Here is a 26,578-nt window from a genome sequence, read left to right as displayed (position 1 = left end):
TCCCTTATACGTAACAGGGTTAACATGGCCATAGATGTCGAAAGCCCAAAAGCCTAATTTCTAATCCTAATTAAATCAAAGGAAAGACAGAAGGCATTAAAAGTTTCAAAAAATGGATGATGTGAAACAAAAATATAAAAATAGAAAGAATAGAATAAAGAAAGAAAAGAAAATTTTGACATTATAATATGATGGAAACTGGGAAATACTGGTATATTCATCAATAATATTTTCCCTTGAAACTGTTGTTTCAATGTTTAATTTTTATACGCTAGTTTATTGTGAAAATCGCAAATACTAGGTGGGTGGAATGAATTTTTGTACCATAGTTTCGTTAGATGACTGCACAAAGATTATTACGATTTCAGAACTGTAAAACACCTCTAACTTCGATAAATCAATATGGCGTCTCTTAACTGCAATCACAGCCCTTATTATTTGTGGCATCGAATCAAACAATCATTGAATATGTTCCCAAGGAATTGTCTGCCACGCTGCTTAGAAGCGAGTCTAAAAGACGTTGACACTATCTGCTGCAAGGACTGTAATGAGCAAGGTAACGAGCGACCATATTCCATTTACTTTTGATGGGTGGCATCTCAAGCTACCGTATAGACATGGAAAACGGTAGTATTCGTTCTTCTCTGAGACATGAACGTTCTGGAACATATGTTTTCGATCATTATCCTGATACAACTTAAATAGTCTGAAAGAAAGTATGATCTGAACCTCTAGAACTTCCTTCATGTGGAAGTCACTGGTAAGTTTAATCTCAATGCATTGCAGTCGAGTTTGTGTGTTGTACCGAATGTCGCTCCACGTCATTCAGCCGCAGTGATACTCAACAATGCATGCTGGCAAACTGAACTTATTACGATAGCGACTAGCACTCGTGGAAACACACTGTAGGACAGGTTGAACACCTATCTAGCGTGCTCCATCGTCGTGCCAACACTATGAAGGTCCCTGCGCGGTCCGTCATTGCGATTGAATAAAGTGCCTGTCATTCCGTGGTGTGGTTACATTGTGTGGTCCACTTCCCAATTGTCCGTGGTTACAATTCTCGTCTGTTAATTATTTCACACAGGCATCACCACCATCTTGGTATGCTCTGAATGCCCACTAATTTCGCGGTACGAGAGGTCGCCTTTCCATAGACCATCGGTTATAGATCTGAGAACTATTTTTAATTTCAGAAATTACTAGGGGTCTACTTACCTGTTCAATAGCCCGCTAGAGGGTGTAAAAAAGAGTAACATCGATACAGATAGTATGAAACAGACTGCCACGTCGTTTCACACACAGGTTGTTGGTCCGCGCGCTGGCTACCGCTGCCATAAACCAATCATGCGGTCCTGTTTGAACGCCCTTTGTCATCGACCAGGTCATGTTCAGTTCCGGTTTATTGCGGCACCGAATTGAGGGTGATGCTGGGTCCATATGTTTGCCATCCTGCTGAAATTCTAATCGTTCGTATGCCATATTCCTCCTGTCTTACCAATACTGTGAGTTTGTACGTAATCCCGTAATTTATTCTTCATGTTGCAACTTTCACAAACAGAAGTTATTTTTTAATATTATTATTTTTATTATAATATTATTTTTTAAATATTAATTATTATTTTTTAATATTGAGAACTTAACTAAAATTCCAAGGATTCGTATTTCTACCTACACTCCACGTCCAAAATTACTTCTGTCAATTTTCTTATCTCTTCTATAGCAGTATGTATGTTCGAATTCAGTAAGGCTTATAAAAAAAAAGTTTGTAATCTGATATAATCACCCTCGTCCCTTTTTCCTGTTACCGGTACATCTCTTAGCGTGTCACCCTATCTGTTACCATGGTAACTAACATCTGTGGATAAATTATCTTACGTATTTGACTCCACTGTGTGGGTGATCATCTACCCTTCAGCATTAATATTTTATGCATTCTTTCCATTTCGTATTTTTTTGTTTCTCACACACAAAAATAAATAAATAAATAAAATAAAGAAAGGAAGTAACAGAAAGCACATTGAACAACTTCCATTTTAAATCAGACATTAAGAAAAAATGCCCATGAAACACGTGTTTCATTATTTTAAATGAAAATCTAAATACCAATTTCGTATAACCTTAAGGGATTGCCAGATATTATTATAATAATTGCAACCCCTTTTTCTTCCTGCCTATTATCTTCCCTTCTAGGTTCTATATTTAAAAAGAAAACTCTGTTTAGTTATTTTAAATAAAGTCTAAATACCAACTTTAAGTTTAATACGTCTCTAAATTTAAAGGATTCCGATATATGGACATTTTACGGTATTATAATAATTGCAACCCTCATTCCCTTACCTGCAACATCGAATTCCCCCCCCAAAAATCCTTCCTTAGTTTTGTACTTTGTCACAAATCTTATGTATTGTCCAATTTTCAAGTTTTTAGCTTAAGCAGTTTAGCGTTGATCAGTTAGTTTGGACTTTATATATATATAATAGAGAGAGAGATTAGTCCTAGGGATGGCAAAACCGGCTTGTATAAAAACCGGAAAACCGTCATTTCGGTTTTCACCAAAATCGGTTCGATTTTTCAGCCAAACCGTTTTCATTTTTCTCCAATACTTTTCTTTTCTGAAATCATAGAGATTTTCGCCGAATCCTGTATCCTTTCTTGTTTCTGTAATACTCATTTCCAAGTAACGTAATGAAGAAGCAAGAAGTTTGTTTTACTTAAAAAAAAAAAAAAGAAAAAAAAAAGAAAAGAAAAAATGAACGGGGCTAAAAACAGAAGCAGGTTTGATAGATTGTTTTTGATTTTAGTGTCCCTTTCAGTTGTGAGGCTATATGAGACATGACCTACTGATTAACGTGAATCCGAGCCACATGGGCTCCCTTTAGAAATCGAACCCTATCTTCCATGCCAAGGTCGTGCACGCTAACCGCTTAGCCACGAATGAGCTTCACAGGTTTGATAGAAAACCGTACCAGGTTTAAAACCGAAACCATTTTTTTTATAGATAATCGAAACGGTTTGAAAAACCAGTTTTTTTTTTTTTTTTTTTTTAATGTTCAAAAATTGGTTTTTGTGCTATCACTAATTAGTACACACTTTTGGCCGATGACTAAAGTGCGTGTTCCGAAACGATTTCCCGTGGGGTTACTTGCGTCAGATACAAACCTGAGGACTCCATTTTAAACAGTAGTTCGTGTCTCGTCTTGTGTAGTCTCTGTACTGAAAAGTAACGTTGAACTCCGATCGACCAACATAATAAAATAAGGATAAATATCATTCCATTCAGAAAAGAACTACTCTTGATTTCAAGGAAACAAATTGTGTTACTTTAATAATAGCGGCGCATGCAGCTCTTTTGTGTGGGAAGAATTGCATTACTTCTTGAAATAAGATAAGACTAAAAAGAAAGAAAAAATCGTTTAATACGAATGAATGGTTGATTTGGAGTTTAACGCCCCCTCCTTTTCAGCACAGAGTTTATATTGAACCTGAACTTATCTGAATTTAATGAGGTTCCAGGGAAATCGAATCCGGGTCTGCAGCAAACGGGGACGAGAATGCTAATTTCTAACAAGAGCCATGGACTCAAGATGCTTATAGTTTTGTAATTTCGCCACTTCCATGACAATAAATGTGCATCCGCTGATTTTTGAAACATCTGTTGAATTTTCAAATACTTCCCCGGAATAAAAAAAAATCTAACACTTAAAAAAAAAATCTGTTCATACTACTTTAGGTGCTCTTATTATTTTGCCACCAAAGTCATTACTGCAGACTAAAAAGAAATTTCAATTGATTTCTAAATAAATTTCCTAATGTACTTTTCCGAGCTTATTCGCGGTTATATGGACAGCGTACGCATCTTCGGCGCGAGAGACCCAAGTTCGATTTCCGGCGGGAGTTCACGTCGTTCGGATCGCACGTTAAACCGTAGGCTCATGTCTCGTATAGCCTCAGTGCTGAACGAGACTCTGAACCTCAAATCAACTATAAATGCTTTTCCTAATGATACCAGGACAATGCCGATTGAGTCCTCACAGTAAATACCGAAGCTGAAGGTGCTAGATATTTATCCATGTATAATAATAATAATAATAATAATAATAATAATAATAATAATAATAATAATAATAATTATTATTATTATTATTATTATTATTATTATTATTATTATTATTATTATTATTATTATTATTATTATTATTATTATTATTATTATCATCTCAGATTCCCTTGGGCTTAACCATAAGATCATTTCTTATCTACTATGTGTTCTGGTTATTGATAAGCTTTCTTATTATTCTGGATGCAGATAGTAATACAAATTTATTAAGGATGAGTATGTGTTGAATGTTTAATTTGCTCAGTAATGTCTTCAAAGTGCATGGTATAAGTCATGTGGATAATATTAACAGTGGAACTATTATTATTTCTGTTTCCTAGATTAGGATAAGTCTATTAACATTTTTCTATTGGATAATACAGTGGACTGAAAGAACAACTGTATATACGTACGTAGTCTGATACAAAACAGACCCCCTCCTCCTCCTCTCTGACAAAGTACTGTACACGGTTTTCAAGCCAAACATTTCCAGTTTTTGAGGAGAAAGTGGCGGGAGCAGAGGGGAGAAAGCGAGGGTGAGAGAGATGCAAGCAACCAAGCAGGCAAAGCTTACGATATATATTTTCCACGGGTGATCTATGGGAACATCCAGCGCCAAAACAATGACCCGTAATGAACTGGGCAGCTCCAACTTGACAGGTAAAAATGAACGCAGCCTTTGTTTACACGGATAAATTGCTGGAAGGTGGAGCTAGTTTCGTATATACTGGCAAACCTTGAATACCCAGCCTGAGGCCCATAACAATAGCGTAGATTCATTAGTACTGCAACTGTTAAACATGTGCGCCCCGCCGTGCACAACCGTTCAGCTCTTTTGTGCTCCAAGCATTTTTACGTCAAGGTAGTTTTGTGGAACGTGTGTGGAATAGGCCTTTGCATTGATTCATAAGAATGCAAACATACACACATACACAGACATTCATATATGCAGAGGAAATAATGCTTATACACATGCCTACATGCCCCCCTACACAGCAAGATTTCTCGTATACGCCACTGGATAATTTCAAAATATGAAATATGAGTAATAAATCATGTATATGATATCTACAATTGTTATGTTGCCTATTGTTAGGAACTACTGTAGTTAAATGCTCCCAGTTTGTTCCAAGTTAAAGAAGTGTTACGTAAGTAAAAATTGGTTGTAATTTACTGCCGACGCGGGCCGTTTTGAGGTTTGCGATCTTTTGTTTGTCTTTTTTTAAATTCTTTTACTTGGTGTAAAAAGTCATCAAAGAATTTAATTATTGTTCTTTTACAGACTAAAGAGCGTGGCTAGTGCGGCACCGTTGCAAAGTAAATTTCCGTTGCATTTTTTTCAACTCTTCTCAGTCAGTGGCGCGAAATGTTGTGACTAGACTTTTTTTTTTCCTTTGTCTGTTGAATCAGTGTCCTTACATTAGATATCCGTCTAAATTTTACAAGGACGAACTTCCAGTGCTATAGTGACACATTTTAATATTATATTATAATAAATCAGTTGAAAAAAAAACGTTGAAAATTTCCGTAAATAACCGCCAATTAATTACACAACGAATTCTAAACAGTTTCCCCACAGTACGTTATTTTCAAAACATCATAATTTCATGTTGTATAATTCGACACTCTGGCTGCATATTTGGTAAGATTTCCATAAACTAATGGTCGACATGGTTGAAACTTGGTGGAAAATACGTTGGCCCAACGTATTTTAAAGCGTAAGTGTATTGACTAACCAACAATTGGCCATATTTGTCCAACAGTTTTGACCTAAGTTCCTTAGCAATTGAGCTGATTGACAAAGTGGCCAACTTCAGCGTAGACTCAGCGTTGTCAATTGGCCAGTTTACCGTTCCGCAGTATTGCACCTATTGGTCTGTGAAGCTAGGATCAAGGTATGAATAGTATAATATTCAACGAATGTTATTGTTAGAATTAATCGCCTTAGTTAATACATTTTCAGTTGAGTTCAATTACATTAACATTGCAACGCAACGTTCAGTTGCTACAATAAAAAGGTTTATCGATGAATAACGTAACCCAGTAGAGAAATGTTGCTTATTAAACGTTAGATATGGTACCAGGCCCGTATCCAAGGGGGTCTACCCCCCCCTAAATTTTTGCTGCGCCCCCCTTAAATTTTCACGGAAGGCTTGCAAATGAACTATAATGTGGTGATAAACTAAAATATGGTTGGATCGGGTCCCCCTAAATTCTACCAGCCCCCCCTACATTTTTGGGCTGGCTACCCGCCTGTATGTTACTATAATAGCATTTCAGTGCTGCGCAAGTTTAGTCACTCGAAGAAACCCTGTATTTACTATAAAATTAAGCTCAGCGTTCAAAATACATTACTGATGTTCTTTCTTGCAGTTTAACGCCCTTTTTCAGCACTGTGTTTGTATGAGACGCAAACCTACAGTTAGGGATACCTTATTTCTGCTATTCAAAATAGGTACGTTTTGTTGGGAGCTAAATCTCCCAAACATGTACGCTTTAGTGGAAGGTAAAGCTCTCAAACCGGGACCCTTTGGTGGAAGGTAAACCTTTCAAACCGAGACACTTTGCGAAAGGTAAACCTCTCAAACCGGTAGACTTTGGTGGGAGATACATTTCTCAAACAGATACACTTTGTTGGTAGCGAAATCTCTCAAACCGGGACATTTTTATGGGAGGTTTGCCTTCACTCCTTCCACCACTAGAACGTGAATTACCTAACCAGTACCGGAGACATTCTTATTTCATCCCTGGCTGTCTCAGTAATGATGATTAGGAAAAGTATTATTGACTTTTGATCCAAAGATTATATATGGTGCAGCATTCTTTATTAATACTCTAATGTGCTATAAATTAAGATTATATATATATATATATATATATATATATATATATATATAGGCGCAGATCCACGGGGGCTATAGGGGCTTTTAGCCCCCCCTTGACGCTCAGGTATACACTGGATAAAATAGAGGCTTCAATCCTGCTTTACACTGGATGAAGCAACAAACTATGGTTTAACCCCCCCTTGGATCCGCCACTGTATATATATATATATATATATATATATATATATATATCATAATTGTTATTATAAAAGTATGTAAAACTAAAGATAATGTTTTACAATACTGCAATGAGGTTAGGGCACCAAAAAAGCTAAGTTTATTATGGCTGATAGTGTGATAACCCTACCTAAAAAGGTAGAATCCAAAACATTCAATGCTCTCTCATTGGGAATAGTACTTTGGACCACGTGCACGAAAGGCACGCATTCGCTAGCCCCTAGAGGGCTGAATGTATGTTATTATCACAATGAAGTGTTACCAAGTAAAATTAGTTGAATGGGAGACATGTTATATTCACAGGTAACAAAATAAAACTCAAGGCGGAAGACATAGCATGCATGTTGCAGGAATGGAAACGATATATGAGTAATACAGTAAACTTTGCAGCATTATGAAAAGTACTATGCATAGTAGTGTACTACGAATGTATTTTTAATTTATATGTCCAAAAAAATTATAAACATGTTTTTATTATTAACAACATATGGTGTAATTTTCTAACGATTTGGATTTCTGTGTTTTTGCAGGCAAATGCATCACCCAGTAGCCAACAACCTTGTGTGTCAACGCCTGAATCAACGATGCCCTCCTCCGGTGGCGGTGAGACAACGACGACAACGCCAGTGGGACAACTGCCCCAACACCTCCTCATGGCCATCAATAGTGTCAATGGGGTTCAGGCCTTAAATGGACTGCATGCAGCGGCGGCCGCAGCGGCAGCATCAGAGGCAGCGGAAGCAGTAATGGATGCTACGAAAGCAGCACATATCAACGGAACAGGTATTTAATTGCTGAGCCGATTAAATTAATCAACTTCTAATACTGTATGGGCCTTATGCAGAGACGTTTTGAAGCGCGATTAGAGCCATACTAAAGAGTTCGACTAACATAAGTCTCCTGCAGTTAGTGTTGCCACGAGACGAGACGAGACGAGACTTCAGGCTGTCTCGTCCCGTCTCGTGCAAAGTCTGTCTCGTCTCGTGTCTCGTCTCGAAAAAATGTGCTCGTCCCGTCTCGTGTCTCGTCTCGAGAGGTTCTGTCCCGTCTCGTCTCGTCTCGTCTCGTTTGTCTCGTCTTGTCTCGTAAAAAATATAGCAGCATACCATGGGAACGAAAGTAAAATGTAGCAGGCTGCACCATGCTAATCAAGATACAACTAAGTTACAAGTATTACCCAGAACACACAAGACAAGAAATGTCACGGTAGCTACACCGTGAAGCCTTCACCTCTGGTGTATGTGGTAGTCGGTTCAATCTCGGTTAGTGCCATGCGAGCTTTGTGGTGGACAAACATTGAGTGTATGTGGGGTGCCGCGGTGGCTCAGTGGTAGAGCGTTTACTTCTGGTGCTAAGGGTCTCGGGTTCGATCCCAGCTCCCGCCAAGTAAACTTTGTGGTGGACAAACACCGTGTGCGTGGGTTTTCTCGGGGTTCCCCCGTTTCCTCCCACTTTCTTCATTTCACCATTTCATTCATTACTCATCATCACCGTCTCCTTTAGCCTAACCGGCATAATCGTGGTACGTAAAACTCAAAGATTTCATTTCATTTTTCGAATGTGTGTGTTTTCTCGAAGTTGTCCTGTATCCTACCACTTTCTTCATTCCACTAATTTTCCCATCATCATACATTCGGGTGGGCCAAAGTTGCCTAAAGGTCTTAAAAATAAATTCAAATAAGCTCACAAGGCAAGGACAAATAGTTTACAAGATAATATATCTCTGCTGTTAGTTGTCTGAGGCTTCTCGACCCTGGCTTTTTTTTTTATTTTTTATTTTTTACATTCTGAAACATTGAAATTTGTTTCACCAGTTTCAATACACGAATATACAGTAAATTGCTCATAGGTACGTCGAAGATGAAGACACTAATGTCAAATAACCCTTTGGGGATCCGATGGTACAATTTGTATCATACGGGTGTTTCATGGTACTTTGCGTTTTAACTCTCCTGTTTGAGCTTTTTCGTCCGTTTTTTTTCAGGTCCAGAGGTATTGTAGAAGACATTACGTATGGTTTCATACCTTCCTGCGTCGAGACATAGGAGGTGATGACGTCATAATTCTAAAATATATATTTTCTTTTATTAAGCCTATGTTCATTATTTTTTGGCGGGCTTATTTTTGCACGTAGAAGATTGAAATTTTGCACAAACATTCAGTCCACCGAGTAGTATTTACCAGATTTTTTCAGATTTCCGCGTTAAAACAGGGGGGGATCCAGAGGGGCAAAGGGTTGAAAAAGGGATATTTTTACCAAAAAATCCATTTCTTCGGGATTTTCCCGCCTTAGATACATGATGGAGACATGTGAATGGTACCGCCTGAAAGACAGTTCTATTCTGAAGAGAATGATGTGCAAACCATGATCCTAGGGTAATTAGGGATGTCTCAGGGAATTTTTACAAAATAGCCTTCTGTATACGGGAATATGGAACATTGTCGGTATATATATATATTTGGCGGGTTTACTTTTGCACCTAGAAGATTGAAATTGTGCATAAACATTCAGATCACCTAGTAGTATTTATCAGATTTTTTCAGATCTCTGCGTTAAAACAGGGGGGTCCAGAGGGACTAAAAGTTGAAAAAAGTGATATTTAGACCAAAAAATCCCTTTCTCGGGATTTTCCCGCCTTAGATACATGATGGAGCCATGTGAATGGTACCGTCTGAAAGGCAGTTCTATTCTGAAGAGAGTGATTGGCGGATTATAGTCCTAGAGTAATTAGGGATGTGTCAGGGAATTTTTATCAAAACGTACTTCTGTATAGGGGAATATGGGACTTTTCGGTATTTTTTTTCTGGCGGGCTTATTTTTGCACCTAGAAGGTAGAAATTGTGCACAAACATTCAGTCCACCGAGTAGTATTTAACAGATTTTTTTTCGGATTTCTGCGTTAAAACAAGGGGTCCAGAGGGGCTAAAAGTTGGAAAAAGGGATATTTTGACCAAGAAATCCCTTTTTCGAGATTTTCCCGCCTAAGATACATGATGGAGACATGTGAATGGTACCGTCTGAAAGGCAGTTCTATTCTGAAGAGAATGATTGGCGGATTATAGTCCTAGGGTAAATAGAGATGTCTCAGGAATTTTTTTACCTGAGATTATGGCGTTTTGCGGTAATTTGGAGCATTGTGTGGATTCTTGATAAAATTTCTCCCGCCCTTAGTATTCAAGATAGAAGCTTGAAATTTGGCACACACGTTCAGTCTACCAATTACTATGTATCAAATTTTCTTGAGATCTCTACGTTCACACAGGGCCGTTCCAGAGGGGCCCAAAATGTGCAAAAAAAATTTTCCCCCGAAATTTTCCCTTTGACATCACTTTTTCCCCCTCCTGGCATACGGTATGAGCATGCAAGTGGTACCATTTGAAAGCCATTTGAAAGCCATTCTGAAGAGAATGAGGTATGAACCATGATCCTGGGATAAATAGTGACGATGCAGTAGCTGCTTGACTGAAAGTCTAAAAAATACCCCAAAAACCCCGGATCCCGAAAGGCATAATGTTTACACGACAAGCAAAGTTCGATGTAAAGGTGTCACCATCCCCGACACTTGTATACTATCAGCCCACTTGCTTTATAGTGTCTGTGTATATATATATATATATATATATATATATATATATATATATATATATATATATATATATATATATATATATATATATATAGAGAGAGAGAGAGAGAGAGAGAGAGAGAGAGAGAGAGAGAGAGAGATGGAAAGATATATAGATAAATAGAGAGATAGATATGTGTGTACACTTTGATTTCACATATTCCAGCCTTTAGGTTTCACAGTGTTAACCCATACCAATCCAAAAACTACTTTCCATTTTAGCATGTTTAGATTTGTTGCAATTTTTTTTTTTTAAAAAAAAGCTCGGAACCAAATAATTTTATTGAGTAATGGAAAGTATTTGATTGAAATTTTATATGTTACTGCACAGTGAGCTCTACTTAAAGTGCCATAGTAATGAGAGCTGAACGACACATCGGACCAAAGAATGCTTGGGGCCAGTCTTCACCTCCATGGTACAAATCTGTTCCCATAACCGCGGGGTGTGTGCCACTATATGGTGGTTGCCCCCCTTGTGTAACAAACTCATGACAATACACCCAGATTAGCTAGTGGTCTAAAAAAAAGTTGATTTTTGGGTGGCCATTTTGGATTAAAGTTTCTTATATTGTCGTGATCTATTCGCAATCATACAATGTACATCTTCATACCAAGCCGAGCCGTCTGCGGCGATAGACCATCGGCTTGAAGGCCCCGGGTTGAGTCCCGGAAGGATCATGTGTATGGATTTTAACAGCATTTGTTTTTTCGTATTGTGTCAGGGGGCGAAATCGTACGGGATAAAAAAAATTCAGTCTGAAAAAATTGGAGAGAATATCCTCCCCAGGATACTTTAATGGAGTAAGGAATTAGTAAAAATATAGGATATACATTTTATAGCAGGTTTAAAATTATGGTTTGGGTATCCTATTATTTCTTTTCAGTTAATTATGTTCTTCAATGTTCGAATTTTGATCATTCTCATGATATTTTCTGCTTTCAACGGAGTTCCATGAATGTTGTACCAAATGTTCTTTACACTTTGTAAGAAACCATTTCTGAAGATAATTTAGGTCCTAATGAATATTACTCACTAGGAAAGGGAAGTATTCCCCTCCTTTCAACATGGAAGCAGAGGGCAATTTCGCACTCTGGTCAGATCAAACATTTCCGCGTAACAAAACGAAGGTCCCCCTGTAAAACCTCTTCACCTAAAGTATTATTGTTAGTATCATAAATTTGCTGAAAGCAAACAATTTTAAGGGTTCGTCGATAATATCTTTGCTTTCTTTGTCCTTCGCCCGCCTTCCAAACGAAGAGGTGAAATTTACAACATGACTACTGTATAATAAGCGAGCGATTTATCAAATGGTAAAAGCGTTTTTTTATGTGTATGTGTGTGTGTGTGTGTGTGTGTGTGTGTGTGTGTGTGTGAGAGAGAGAGAGAGAGAGTGAGAGAGAGAGAGGACAAAATTTTAGTTGCAAGATGACATCCTTCAATTGCCGTTTTCGGTTAATTTCGGTTCATATAGCAAAAAGAATACCGCCACCAGAGAATAAAGACAAGTGTAGTCTGTTTTGTTCTCTTCCGCCATCTCAGCCAGAACTTTCAACTACAGCCTGTAATGAGTGTAGATCATACCCAGTTTTCAAATTGAATAGATGGTGGTGGTACTTCGGTTTCTTGACCTTATAAAAATGTTCTCTGTCTTTGATTTTGTTTGTCTTCATTCCAGCCAGAAATGAAAAAAAATGAGAATTTCTCAGTTTACAGCAAGGGGAACTCTGGACAAGACATTAAGGATGATATTCCTGGAAGCTAATGTATCACGATTGTTTCATTCAATAGACAGAGGACACTTTTCTATGAAGGCTTTTTAACATGTTTTCTCACAAAGAGGATTTTCCTTTTGCAATCTATATGGCCACTGGCAATTTCAATCTTGGCCATTCCCTCCAGCGTTTTCATGTTCGAGACACGAGACGAGACGAGACATTTCAAGAGACGTCCCGTCTCGTCTCGTGTCTCGTCTCGTTTTCGATACGGGACAAGTAGTCTGTCTCGTCTCGTGTCTCGTCTAAAAGGGTTCTGTCTCGTCTCGTATCTCGTCTCGTTTACGAGACGAGACGAGACGAGACACGAGAAATGTCTCGTCTCGTGGCAACACTACCTGCAGTAGTCTGTAGTTTAGTACGACGCTAATCACACGTCGAAACGACTCTGCATAAGGCGGTATATATATACATGTGACTCATGGGCATGCGATTGGTACGTGGAAGCAGTGGCGTAGGGAAGGGGGGCAGAGGGGCAAAGAGGTCCGACAATGTACTTCGATACTTTGACGTTTGTAATTTTTTTATATATATTTTATGTTTGTATATTTCTTTGTTTGTAATGTTTCTATATGCACCTATAACAGCACTTGCCCCCTCCCCCGCAAACACGCATCCTGGCTACGCTACTGCGTGGAAGACTAACAGAAAGTATCCATATTTTAAAGAAAACTTAAAGAAATGACAACTCCAAAGGATTACGTTTTATTATAACCATCTCATAAATCTAAGTGTTATTATTTATTACCAGAGATGGATGAAAACATGACCCATCATAAACCACGATCTACCACAGGGTGTTTACTGGTCATGAAAGTCATGAAAGTCATGAAAAGTCATATATTTTGCTTAGTGGTCATGAAAGCTATGAAAAAGTCCTTTATTTACCCAACTGGTCATGAAAATCTGAAATCTCAGAGTATATTTTTATACTTCATACTTTTATACCTCATACTGCATGTACTGAAACAGTTGTATCAGATCAGTAATTGTGAGAATTTCCCCCACCAGTTAGTGCTGGTTAACTGGTACTTTACTGTCTTCCTAGCTGCTCCCCATTTCATCTTCTAGTCTCTGTAATATAGTAACAACTTTTTACTGTCCAACTTTCTGATCTGCTATTTCTTTACTTCTAAGAAGAGTACATAAAATGCAGATAAAAAAACCTAGCTGAATGTAACGGGACTGTTCACAAGATTTTTTTTAAATCTATAGAACCTGGTAAGCCTTAAACCCATACTTGAACCGCAATTAAAAATTTGTTTACTGCCTTTTAAATTGCTCTTGCATTTTAAAATTAGTTGTCAGCTAATCGACATTATGTACATTAGACAAATAAGAACATAATGTGATCTTCATCTTAACCGATGCACCACTGATGGTAGGGGTTTATTATTACTAATGGTAAATTTTTATCGCCATGGTCATGAAAATTTGAACAAAAAGGTCATGAAAAGTCATGAAAAAGTCATGAATTTACTTTCTGGTATTCCAGTAGACACCCTGTACCATAACACACCACCTACCAAAACCCATCATCATCAACTCTGACCCATGATCCACGCCCTCTTCTCCACTGACTAAAGAGTTTAAACTTGTAATAAAACAAGGCTGTGAAATTACCAGTAATCGAAGTTTGAATTTCTACGATTAATCGCTCAAGTACTGCTCTATAACAATACCAGTAGGTCTGACTTTTACAATAGAAAATAGTAAAGTGTTTGTGATGAGCCATATTACGATGAATTTCAGTTTAATTATCATATATAATTATTTCCTTGTTGAATTAGATACTTTTCAGTGAAAAAATAGGATGAAATTTGAAAGTTTCAAATCAAGGTAAGGTAGGACAACGTACATGAAAAAAAAAACTGTAAAACTCGACAAGTAGAAAGTCCTATTGCTATTACTGCAATTACAAATATCAATATCCAAAAGTGCCTTATTTTTTTTTCTATTTGGTAGGCCTATACTTATATCTCAGGAAGTAAATAGAAACAAATGAAAAACGAAGAGAAATGGAGGCCTTCAAAGTAAAACGTAGACAAATTCACCAGTGACCGTCTACAATGCACTGAGCAGAGTGGGTCGGAATGGGTCGTGGGTCAAAATTTGTAGCTGATAATGGGTCAAGGTGGTTGGTGGGGGTTGCAGCGGGTTACGTCATATTGACCCACGACCAACTGACCCACTCTAACTCTGTTCATTACATCCACTTTACTTTTATATAAATGTACCCCATCAGAGTGGCATTATACGGGTAAAAACACAGGATTGGCGACTATACATTTAGCGTTATTTTTTTTCCTAGTGTCCAGATGGTTATTCGAATAATTTTAATAACAATTCGTTATCAGTCTATACTAATAAATAAAAGAACATGTTTGTGTGTCTGTCATCAGCTTTTCAAATAGAAAGAATATAGTCACCTAGAGTCACCAAATTTTGTACAAAGATATATGTCTTCAGTAGATCTAAGTTCGTACGAAACCATTTTTTTCCCTTATTTTAGACTCGATGGGGATTGGGAGTCACACATTCCCCACAAGGAATGGACGTGATTCTGTCATCCGGTCATCCGAATCAAACCCAGTCCATTCGATAAACATAACAAAGATGTGTTCGTGCACAAAAAAATTAGGTGCCATGGACAACGGAGTAAGTCCCTGGGGCCCATTAACCCTGTTGGTATGAAGAAAATCGTGGACTTGCAGTGAAATAGCTATTGCATCAATACTGTTCATTGGAAAGTCATGATTTATAGTTCATTCTCTTCAGCATGAAACAAGCTATCCAGAGCTATACAAGTTATGTATAGGGGACCATAATGTACTTGAACAGGGAAAATTGGGAGAATGTCGGGAAAATTTCATCCAGAAATCCATTCCATCAATTTTGGATCCCTCTGGAGCGGCGTCGGGTAAAAGCACACAAACCAAATGTATCTAAAGAAAATAATATAGGGGCTAAGAAACCTGTATACTAAGTTTTGTATTGCTAGACTGAATAGGTATGAGGGAAAAGCGTGTATTGATATACAAGCATTTCCCTCCTATCTATTCCGTCTATCAATATAAAGCTTGATACACACGTTTCTTGTACCCTATAGTATTTTTCGAGATATATTTGGATTTACGGATTTACAATTGGATATATATGTACTTTTACCCGGGGCCACTTCAGAGGGTTAAAAAGTTGATGGGAGGGATTTCTGGATGGAATTTTCCGACATTCTTCTAACTTTCCTTGTGCAAGTACGTTATGGGCATCAATGGATAGCACCTTTGGATAGCTTGTTTCATGCTAAAGAGAATGAACTATAAACCATGACTTTTCAATGAACAGTGTTGATGCAATAGCTATTTCACTGCGAGTCTACGATTTTCTTTATACTAGCATGATTAATGGGCCCCAGGGACTTACTCCATTGTCCGTGGCACCTAATTTTTTATACATGAACATATCTTTGTTATGTTTACCGAATGGACTAGGCTTGATTCGGATGGCTGGATGACACGTTCATGCCCGTTTCTTGTCAAAGTCAAAACTGTACAGAGTATCTCAGAAGCCCCTCAAGTTCGACAACCCAATCTACTCTACTCTCTTGTTGGTTGCATACTGGTCAGGCAATTCTGCTAGTTACTTATTTACAATTATTCGAACACTTGTCTCTTATTTGAACGATTTTTTTGAACAATTATTCGTTCTTCAAATTATTATTCAAGCTGATGTCCGTTATTCGAATAATTTTTGAACAAAAACAGTTGTTTCTTTACTGGAATATTTTTTTCAAAGAATTATTTCTTATTCAAATAACTGAGTCGATTGCTGCAGAAAGAACCTGAGTCTATTTTGTATAGTTTTGAGATTTAAAGAGAAAAAATTGAAATCTCTTGAATGATCATCTTTTTGCACTTATCCAGAATTGAGCGTTGCATTTGCAATGTTTTGAAACCTTCGATTCCGTACCACTAAAGAATCGGAAAATGTTCATAAATCAATTTCATAAAAATGTGACTCAATGTGATTCTTTCTGCAATCATCGATTCAGTTATTGAAACAATTGTCTATCAATTCGAATAATGTTCGAATAGATATTCGTTCTTATTATTGAAATAATTATTCAAAGAATTGTCAGTTATTAGAATAACCTTCGAGCAATTGTTTGTTAGTCAATTGTTCGAAGAATTATCAGTTATTAGAATAACTTTTGAACAGTTTGTTCGATATTCAAATAATTATTCGAAGAATTGTCAGTTATTAGTATAACTTTCGAATATTTTTTTAAATTTCATTCAAAAAATTGTCCGTTAAAGGAATACTTTTGAACAATTATTCATTATCAAAATTATTAATCGAATAATATTGCGCGAATCCATCCAATCTATTTCGTGCGAATAGTATTTGTAATATTTATTATCTGAATAAGTAATTTTTCAGAGGTACTCATAGGAACAGACAAAAGTTAAAAATGTATTCATAATATGTTATGAAAAACTTAAGCAAATAAGCATTCCTTTATTCAAAGAAAATATTTTGTTCATATCTTCCAAGAATGATGGTTTAACTGTGCGATTGAGAAATTGAAAGTAGAACATGTACATGTTAAATTAAACACTTTTAATATTTAAAACCTACTTCTTTATATATAAGTAATAAAACAAAAAGAAATTATACTCTGCCAGGTTAATCCATTTCGAAACTATGTACACTCATGCCGATTTAGGTCTTTGATATTCATGAAACAATAATTTATTTGTGCATAAATAAAAAAACCTGTATTGACAAAGCACAAAGAATGCATTAAGTATAATTCCGTAACAATTACGTTTCTTCTTCTTTCTTGTTTAGCACGTTTAATATGAAACGGCGCATTTGTACGAAATCAATCATGATCTATAAAGGCATTCATGCCAACATAATTACATTCAAAGTCACGAATCTTCAAGTTATACTGTCTTCATTTATACAGTTTTATATATATGTATGGATGCATATGATGGCTTATGTATATCTACACAGATACGTCTAATTTGCGAGTCAATGTCCTTCTCTTTCAATTATTCTGCTCACATTTTGTGCTTAGTTAATTCATAGGCGTTGCCTAAAAGTATGAGGTAACTTTAATCTGAAGAGATGCTCTCTTTGATTGCGATACTCTTTCTTGCACTTTTCACTTGAATATAAGTCTCTCTGGTGTTACAGCTCCATGAAAAACTATATTCGGGTAGTCAGTTTTTAGATGGATGATGTGTGGTCAGCACCCAGTACACCGGCTCCCATCGCTGTTGTTTCTGGTGTTTTAAATCTGAGTTCATTGCAATTGTTGCATAACTTCTCGCTATGCTAGATCAACCCCAAAAATGTTGAGCCTTTCCTATGGGAACGAACATGGAACCATGCACGATAAATGAAAGCACATTCTGTTGAGTATATATATATTAACGTATTTATCAAGAGAGCAAATGTAAAAATATATTAGCAGTCTTGCTTCACAATGAGATCATCTCAAGTTTAAATCCAGCGACTAAATGTTCTGGCGTATTTTCTCCTGAGATTTCCTTCCGTTTTGTTAGACCAATGATTTGAATACTTAAATATAGACTCTGCCGTATATTTCCGATTGTTAATACTTCCTGTGTGAATTCATCTCATGGCAAAATATCTTTCTTTCTTATTCCCCATTGTTAATATTTCCATTGTGAGTTCATCTTGTGGCTAAACTTTATTTCTTATTTCTCATTGTTAATGTTTCTAGTGTATATAGATATTTATCTCATAGTTAAACTTACTTACTTCTTACTTTTCATTGTTAATACTTCCAGTGTAAATACATCTCATGGCAAAACTTACTTCCATCTTACTTCTCGTTGTTAATATTTCCAATATAAATACATTTCATGGCGAAACTTATCTCCTCCTTACTTCCCATTGTTAATATTTCCAGTGTAAATACATCTCATGGCAAAACTCACTTCCTTCTTACTTCCCATTAATATTTCCGATAGGAAGGAATATTGGCTACTGGCATTTAATTTGAAGTACTCAGCAATTACCGCTATAAAAATTGTTGCGGAAGTACCACAGGAATCTGAAACTTGGACATTTGGATAGGGTACATACTAGTTCCTACGTGAAGTCTTGACCTGCCTAAGATAGGTCCCTTAGTTTTGGAGCTATGGGTCCTTAAAGTTCATTTTTTCATATTTTCGACAACCTATAACTCTGAAACGAAGCATTTGTGCACCCAGGTTGGTCTATACTTTTTGTCTTATCTTGGTGTCAGGAATCACCTCCCAAACGTTGTCGGTGTTGTTTTGAAACACCCTGTATAATTTTTCACACTGGCAAGTGACACTGCAAAGTAGAGAATCAGTGAAGTATGATTTAAATTTAGTGTAGTATTTCCCAATTGATCTTTAAGGATACTTCTAAGGTATTATATTTTTTCCTTATTCTCCCCATGACTACGTACTTCCCTGAATTCTTCACAGCAAAGACGAAATCATTGAGGGAAATTGTTTTTCTTAAAGTGTGATATGAGTCTTGAGCGGTCAAAGTTTTCTCCTTTTCGTTTTATTTAATGATCTTACTTAACTAACGTTAATTTTCTCATAACTGAAATAAGTTCTTTAATATCTTGCACTTATGCCCTTTAAATTAAGAGGCACTAATACTGAACGTAAGTAAGTGATGAGGAAATAGTTCGGAAATAGGAGTATTCCAAGAAGTTCTCATCATACAACGTAAGTCGACCGAAGAGAAAATGTTGTTGTGCAATTAGGTTCGAACTCACCATCCTGAGAGCTGTACTTCTGACTTGACCTGACTAAACTTTTCTTCCTATTATTATCCAATGAACTAACGCAATATTAGATCAAATTTCCTGTAAACCAAAGATTCCGCATGTGCAGAAGGAAATGGACGTCGTATGAGCCAAAACTAAATTTTTAAAATTATATTTGATTTATAACTTGAAAGAAATTTAAGAACAGTTTTTCGTGTTACTTGTTAAGATGCGTCATCTCGGATTTTGACCCGGTGCACAAAAGTTGACTCGGATGTTGACCCGGCATTACAAGACAACTGTGAAACTACTTCAATTGAGAGGTGATGAATTCCATACTGTTGGGACTGACCGCGCATCGTCTAATTTACTACACATCATTTTGTTGACCAACAGCCCTTCATCGATTTATAGAGTCAAGGACTTTAATTTATGCCTTTAGTTAAGGCTCTTTGAGGAAGAACTTCAATTACAGTAGAACCCCTCTAGTCCGCTACTCCGTTTGATCCGACCGTGCTCGAGCCCTAACTTGTCCCGACTCGTCGGTGGCTCACGAGACCCATTGTCGTTTACTGCCGTCGCGGCACTGTTGTTTACTTGCTGTTACCGCATATCCGCTTTAGTGCTCCGTCATCTTTTGTATCGTTCGTTTCTTTCGTCGTGCGGTTTTTTTTATACTGTATTGTGCCGTTTTTAGTGCTTACTGTTCGTTTGTCTTTACTGTGGAGAACAATATAGACATTTTTGAGTCCAGAGATTGTTTATTTTACTATAAATCCATATTATATTTTCTGATAATCTGACCTTCTTTAGCGTTCCGACCATACCCCTAGTCCCAAAGATGACGGATTATAGGGGTTCTACTGTATCGTAGTTTCGCCACTGGTTTTGTGTAGAGGCACAAACTATAGTTCTATAATAATAAGACTACAAGCAAACTGTTAATAAATCGTGGCTAATTATCTCAGAAAAATAAATCATAGAAAACACTTCACCAGCTAGTAACAGTCAAACGCTAACTTTTAATACTTCTTTTTATAGAATAGTGTAAAGAAAGAATTCACTAGATTATAGTGGTCAAATCTGGAAATCTCACACGCGTATAGCGCGATCACTCATTGGAGGTGGCAAAGGTGTGTTGAGGAAAACAAAAATCAATCACTTTTTTTTTTTTTTTTTTTTTTTTTTTTTTTGAGAACGTAACTCCTAGAGCTCGAGATAGAACGAGTATAACATATCATTTCTTTTTTGTATATTTTGCCTTCTTACTTATCTGTGATATTAAATATATCTTAAATCTATCCTTTCAGTGGCGGGTATGGTAAGCCTACAAAACCTGCAAAACTTAGCGACATTGCAAAGCCTCCCGCAGGTAGCATCTTTGGCAGCAGGTCTTCAGGGAATCGCAGGGCTCGGAGCTGCAGCGACACAACTTGTCAACACTCCTCTTAACCTTAGCGTTAGTTCTTCAGGTAAGTAAAAACAGACAAGTAATATATAGATTTGAAACGAATAAATAAACATCAATTAGAAACAGCATATAATTGCAAATGTTATTGGCAAAATCATTGTGTACTTTGAAAACATATTTGATTCATTTCTTTATAATTCTGAACATATGGCAAGATTTTAGCCCTGGATTAGTTTCATTCTTGCTAGATTGACAGTTCTTAAACCAACTTGTAAAATACCGGTACTCTAATGTAAATCAAAAGGGGAAATTGAAAAAAAAACACACAACCGTTAAAAAATTTAAAAAAACAACAAACTTTAAAGTGGTTCATTTTCTTTAGCAATATAAATTAATGCTATTGTGCAAAGAAACAAGCATTCTATCTATTTGTTATGATTAGACCAACTTATTTCTCAATATTGAATGAATTTTTAATGACTTTGCTCCTATTCATAACTTTTCACTTTAGTTTTATGTGTGTTATTTTCTGTAAGCATTGATTATTTCTCTAAGAAAGTATCTCTATACATAGGTATTTTCGGTATAAACCCACAAATTTGTAGTTGCATGTAGTTTTTTTGCAGGGTGTTATCGAGATTTTTGTAGGGCAGTATTTTTTTTTAAAGATAAAAGTACATCCTGGAATTATACATATGTTAGATTATATAATAAACGCTAGTGACCATTGTTTGGCCAACTTAACTATCAACTTCTACAGAGGAGTTGCACAAAAAATAATGATAACACTTATGTAACTGAAAAATCAGTTTATTACCAGGACCAAAATTACTTTCATTCTACATCCTCGTCTACATCTAGTCTTACACTTATGAAAGGTGTAATACAAAAATATCGCGTCCATCTCGGTTGATGTCCTAGATTGACCTACAATACAAATAATTTGATCTCTTGTGTTGTAACGTTTCTCTTGGTGCGATTCTTTTATCCTGGCGAAGAGATTTTTATCATCTGGTTTCATATTGGTTGAGTACGGTGAAGCGTCCAGTATCTCCCATTACCAACAGCGAAGACGAATTATAAGAGCATCAGCAGTGTAAATCCTTACATTGTCATGAAAGTTGATGGGGTTCATTCCCAACACATATTATCGCTTTCTCTGTGAGTGCTACATATAGGTGGCATTCTAGAAGATTACAATAGTAACGATCATTTATTGTATACACTTGAAGTACAGCGAAATGTATGTCATCACTTTCAGAGCAACTTGGACAAAATTATTGGTGCTTCATATGCGCTTTGTACGAAGGAGCCCTGGTCTGACCTTTCCAAAGTAGTTGTCATCTTGGCCAACAACTTCCATTACTAAACATCATTAGAGTGAGATTTTTGTACACATAGTAAAAACACACAAAAGATTTCACAGTGAGTAAAAGGCAAGAATGTGTGACTAAGTGATACAAAGCGATACCATGTTCCTCAAGATCCGTTTAACAATATTTGGTCTCTAACACAAGAAATATTATTATCATTATTTCCTTCATAAATGTACTAATGTATTGTACATTGTATGAAAATTGAACTTCTTAAAACAAATCTAAACAACAAACCAATTATTTTATTTAACAAAATTTCAACGCAAATGTGTATTTTATGTATTGAAAGATATAAAATAATAAACTAATAATATTTGCTATTTCATATATGTATATATATATTTCCTTGAAAAACAAAATAAGCTGATATTCCCATTTATTGGTTCTGTTTTTAATTTGATTAAGCATTTATTTAATGATGCTTCCTGCAGTTTTTATTTGCTAGTGTTAATTAAAAATTATGCAGATTACTGTGTAATTACTCATTTTTTGTTTGTTTCTCAAACAGAAACATCTTTTAATATTTTAAATAAAATATTAATTCTAAAATTAAAACTGCATTAGGTCTGAAATTTTGTTCATAATCGTATTAATTCTGCTTGTAAAAATGAATTGTTTACTTCCTAATCAGCAGTTTTTTTTTTTTAATTATATAACACGGAGGAACATGAATTAACGAAGTGTAATCCATTTTGTATCTACTTAGTTCATATGTGCTGGCAGATTATAATAACTTTCGTCGTTTTTGTGCGTTTTAATTAAGTTTCTTGATTCTAACAAGCACATTCAGTTCATTTTCCTGTTTACGTATATTGGAATGGGATATATATATATATATATTCAGATATTTCCACTAATTTCATCAACCGCAAAACTCGCTGACAATGGGGATGAAACAACCTCAAGGTTTGAGTTACAGAAGAACCAACGTGTATCCAACACCTAAAATTTGTATTTAGATTCGTTGACGTTTGAAGAGTTATTAAATTTTATGTAGAAATATGCAAATGATCTAGAACAGCACCATGTTGTGAATACAAATGCTATAATATTATTAGTGCTTGACTAAAAACGATTCCAAAGATGAGAACATATACCAATTGACAGTTCTCATCAAGCTGAACCAAATCACTCGTATATGAGTAAGCTGTTGCATAGATTTAAAGAAAATCGAGGCAAACCATTTTTTTTTCGTAAATCTAAAAATTAGTGCTGGACAATAACCATTCTAGCTATTAAGATTAAACTGATATTAGCGTATACTCTCTCATCAAGATTTTTTTTTTTATTATAACACTATCAAGATGACAATACGCCGTGTGGTTAATGAGATATTGCGCAAAATGATGATTTACTCTTGAACTTTATTTATTTATTTATTTATTTTTGTTTAAGTGTAATATTTGCCAAAACATGAGACATATCAGTCAGTAGATAGATCACATCAAATTGAACAAAATAAACACACTTGAGCGCAAACTTTCATGTATAAGTTTTGAGAAAAATGCACGAAAGCTAATTTTTATGACATTCAAAAGTATTCTTTATTTGCCAATAATAAGTGATAGTTATTGTTCTGCTTAAGTAGATTGTTTGATTAAAAAGTATTGTTTGTTTGCCAATAATAAGTGATAGTTATTATTCTGCTTAAATTGTTTGATTAAAAAGTATTGTTTGTTTGCCAGTAATAAGTGATAGTTATTATTCTACTAAAGTAGATTAATTATTTACTTATGTACAGTACTATGAACGTAAAAGGATACACTGATAAGGAGCAGATTCCTAACAGAGACACAAACACACACAATTTTCACAGTGGCTCTCATAATATTAACAGTAATGCACATATTAAGTGTAAACACATACTACTTGGAGTTACTTTTCTTTTAATCCAATTTCGTTATCATCTAATCTTCAGATGAATAGTATCAACCTTCTTAACATTCTTTCTAATTCTGAACTATATCCTATGTGTCCTATCGGCCGTCATCGCTATTCTGATGTAAAACATTATTCTTTCATGCATAGTACGGAATTATTTTTTAAAACACTATCGTTCTATGTGAACAAATGCAAATAAAGTTTTTTTTTTAATTTTAGTTTCTTTTTATGGTGCTTGGAAGAATGGGAACAAGTTCAAAAACTCAAGAGTTAATGACAATAGGATGTTGTTTCCTTAACGTTTAAAATATCAATATTGAATAACATTCTATTGTCAGCACAATCCACTAACAAAGTGGGTTTTAAAAAGCTTTTAAGATTCTTGACCTGAAATTGAGTTTTTGGACTTGCTACCCTTCTCCCAAGCACCACAGACTTATGTGGACGGTTAGAATGAATTTTACAGATGTTTCTTATAAGCATCAGTACCTTATACTAGTAAACAAAAAACAATTGGTATGTTTAATAATTTTCTGTAGTTGTTATGAAAGGGTGTTAGTATATAATAAATTCGAATCATAATTTCAGTAATTTGAAGAAGAGAGGATTTCATGAATTGTGAACACTTTGTATATTAATAATATTAAGAAAACACACAATGGTGCAAACTCATATTAGTTTATACCCATGTTTATTTAACTTGTTTAGATAATGACATAATATATTAATGTACTCGTTTCCTTTACATTTACTCAAAATCTTTTGCGTAAATTCCTTTGTGGAAATTTAATAAAATTTCCTTGCGCAATTTAAAGGAAATAATGTGCATTACTGGAGTAATTACTTCATATTATGCTAAACATGTTGAATAAGCACCTTATTCAAGTAATGCAGAAAATTATGTTGTCTTTGTAATATCGCAAAAGTGCTTCTGCTTCAAGCTATTAATCAACTTAAAGTATTACTTATAATCCAATTATGACTTCTTTATTAACCAACACACTAATAACCACGTTCTACAAAGCATATAAAAGTAATATCCATTTAGATTCCTTACACAATAAGGCATTAATCTTCAAGTTCCATTACTAATTTATTTTATTAACATGGGTAATACAGTTATATACAATTACGGGATTATATAGTATTTTTCCACAAGGAAACACGTTGTTAATGGTTTTCCGTTCTGCACAGTCAATTTTCTTTGTTCATGTCCATAGATATTTCGAAAGTTTTTAGTTGAGTTTAACCAATCTTTCTTAACTGTGAAAAAAATGAAATCTCAGTTTAACGTCCCATGTTATGCCCTTTAGGTTAAGGGAGACGGACTCTTTCTTAATGTCTACATTTTCCCTTGTACAGTACAGAATTTCATGTTTTTTAAAAAAATAGATATTTCACAATCCACATTTCTAATAGTTTTCTGCTATTCTTATTATTCGTTTATTTCTTGTGAATATTTTAGATCTTAGCTATGGACACTACCTACATACCTCTTCTATTTTCTTCCCTGAAATTACTACAGTTGAGACAGTTCCTTTCATTCTAACTGTTATGGGTTTCGTTCGTTCTTTTAGCACCCGTTTTCATTCCATATTCTTCGCTGCTTTTCCTCAAATTCTCTAACAATGGAACATTTTTTCCTTTTTTTCTAAAAGGAATTTCATTCTTCCCTGCAAAACTTGAAGAAAGAAAAGCTATAAGGTTACGCCTTCTCTCTAGAAAGTGATGTGTAGGCGTCAGGAGATTTGTAAGAATCAGTACATGGACAGGGTGGACTCAACCTTTTTGTAAATATCAAAAACAAACACAATTGTATGAGATATAACTCAATGAAACATAATTTTAAGAGACTTAACAATTTTTTTATGTATGTATAATATAATATGATAACAAAATGGGACATAATTGTTTGAGACATAACAAAATGGGACATAATTGTATGAGATATAACAAAATGAAACAGTTGTATGAAAACATAACAGGAAATATAATTTTATGAGATGGAACAATTCCATGAAACATAACAAAATGAAACAATATTTTGAGATAAATGCATAACTTGTCTACATTATGAGCGAGCTCTTGAGTCAAGTGTATAAGGCAGCGTTTCCCAACCGGTGTGCCGTGAATGGGCCGCTGGTGTACCGCGAGGAATCGAAACAAAATTATTAATTTTATAACAATCAAATTGCAAAACGTAGGGAAAAATGTATATTTGTATATCACATTACTATGAACCTCTACTATGAATCTACAATTTTAAGTTTCATATCGGGTTACTGTTCTGTACATTTCTAATGTTGAAAAAAATGGTTATCATTGTTATGACCATTATTGCTTCTTTATTGATGCAAACTATTTCGTAACTTGAAAATTTAAAATATCATTCAATCCTTTCGACAAATTACCTACATTTGTGTTTTAAAAATAAAAGAGGTTTGTTTGTTCGTTCGTTATTTAGTGATCTTCCTTCTTAGTAAAAGGTTGGATACAGTTTTTAAAAAGAAAGCATACAGTTTTTAAAAACCTGAGTCCAATTTTTCATTGCAGTTGTTTTCTA

At 35.4% G+C, this 26,578-nt stretch overlaps 1 protein-coding gene across 2 annotated transcripts in view; it reads left to right on the top strand.

Moving 5' to 3' along the window:
• The window catches only part of pdm3 (POU-domain protein pdm3), a 381,040-nt gene that overhangs the window by 315,017 nt on the left and 39,445 nt on the right, over positions 1-26,578 (top strand). For both annotated transcript variants that reach the window (XM_081739722.1, XM_081739721.1), the window contains exons 3-4: positions 7,692-7,944; positions 20,658-20,819. In XM_081739722.1, coding sequence (XP_081595848.1) covers positions 7,692-7,944; positions 20,658-20,819 — 415 coding nt within the window. The remainder of the gene's footprint in view (positions 1-7,691; positions 7,945-20,657; positions 20,820-26,578) is intronic.

This window comes from Thermobia domestica, chromosome 15, assembly GCF_964235325.1.
Source record: "Thermobia domestica chromosome 15, izTheDome1.hap1.1, whole genome shotgun sequence".
Taxonomy (NCBI): domain Eukaryota; kingdom Metazoa; phylum Arthropoda; class Insecta; order Zygentoma; family Lepismatidae; genus Thermobia; species Thermobia domestica.
The sequence above is the reverse complement of the archived record's forward strand: the minus strand, read 5'-3'. Positions and strand labels throughout refer to the sequence as shown.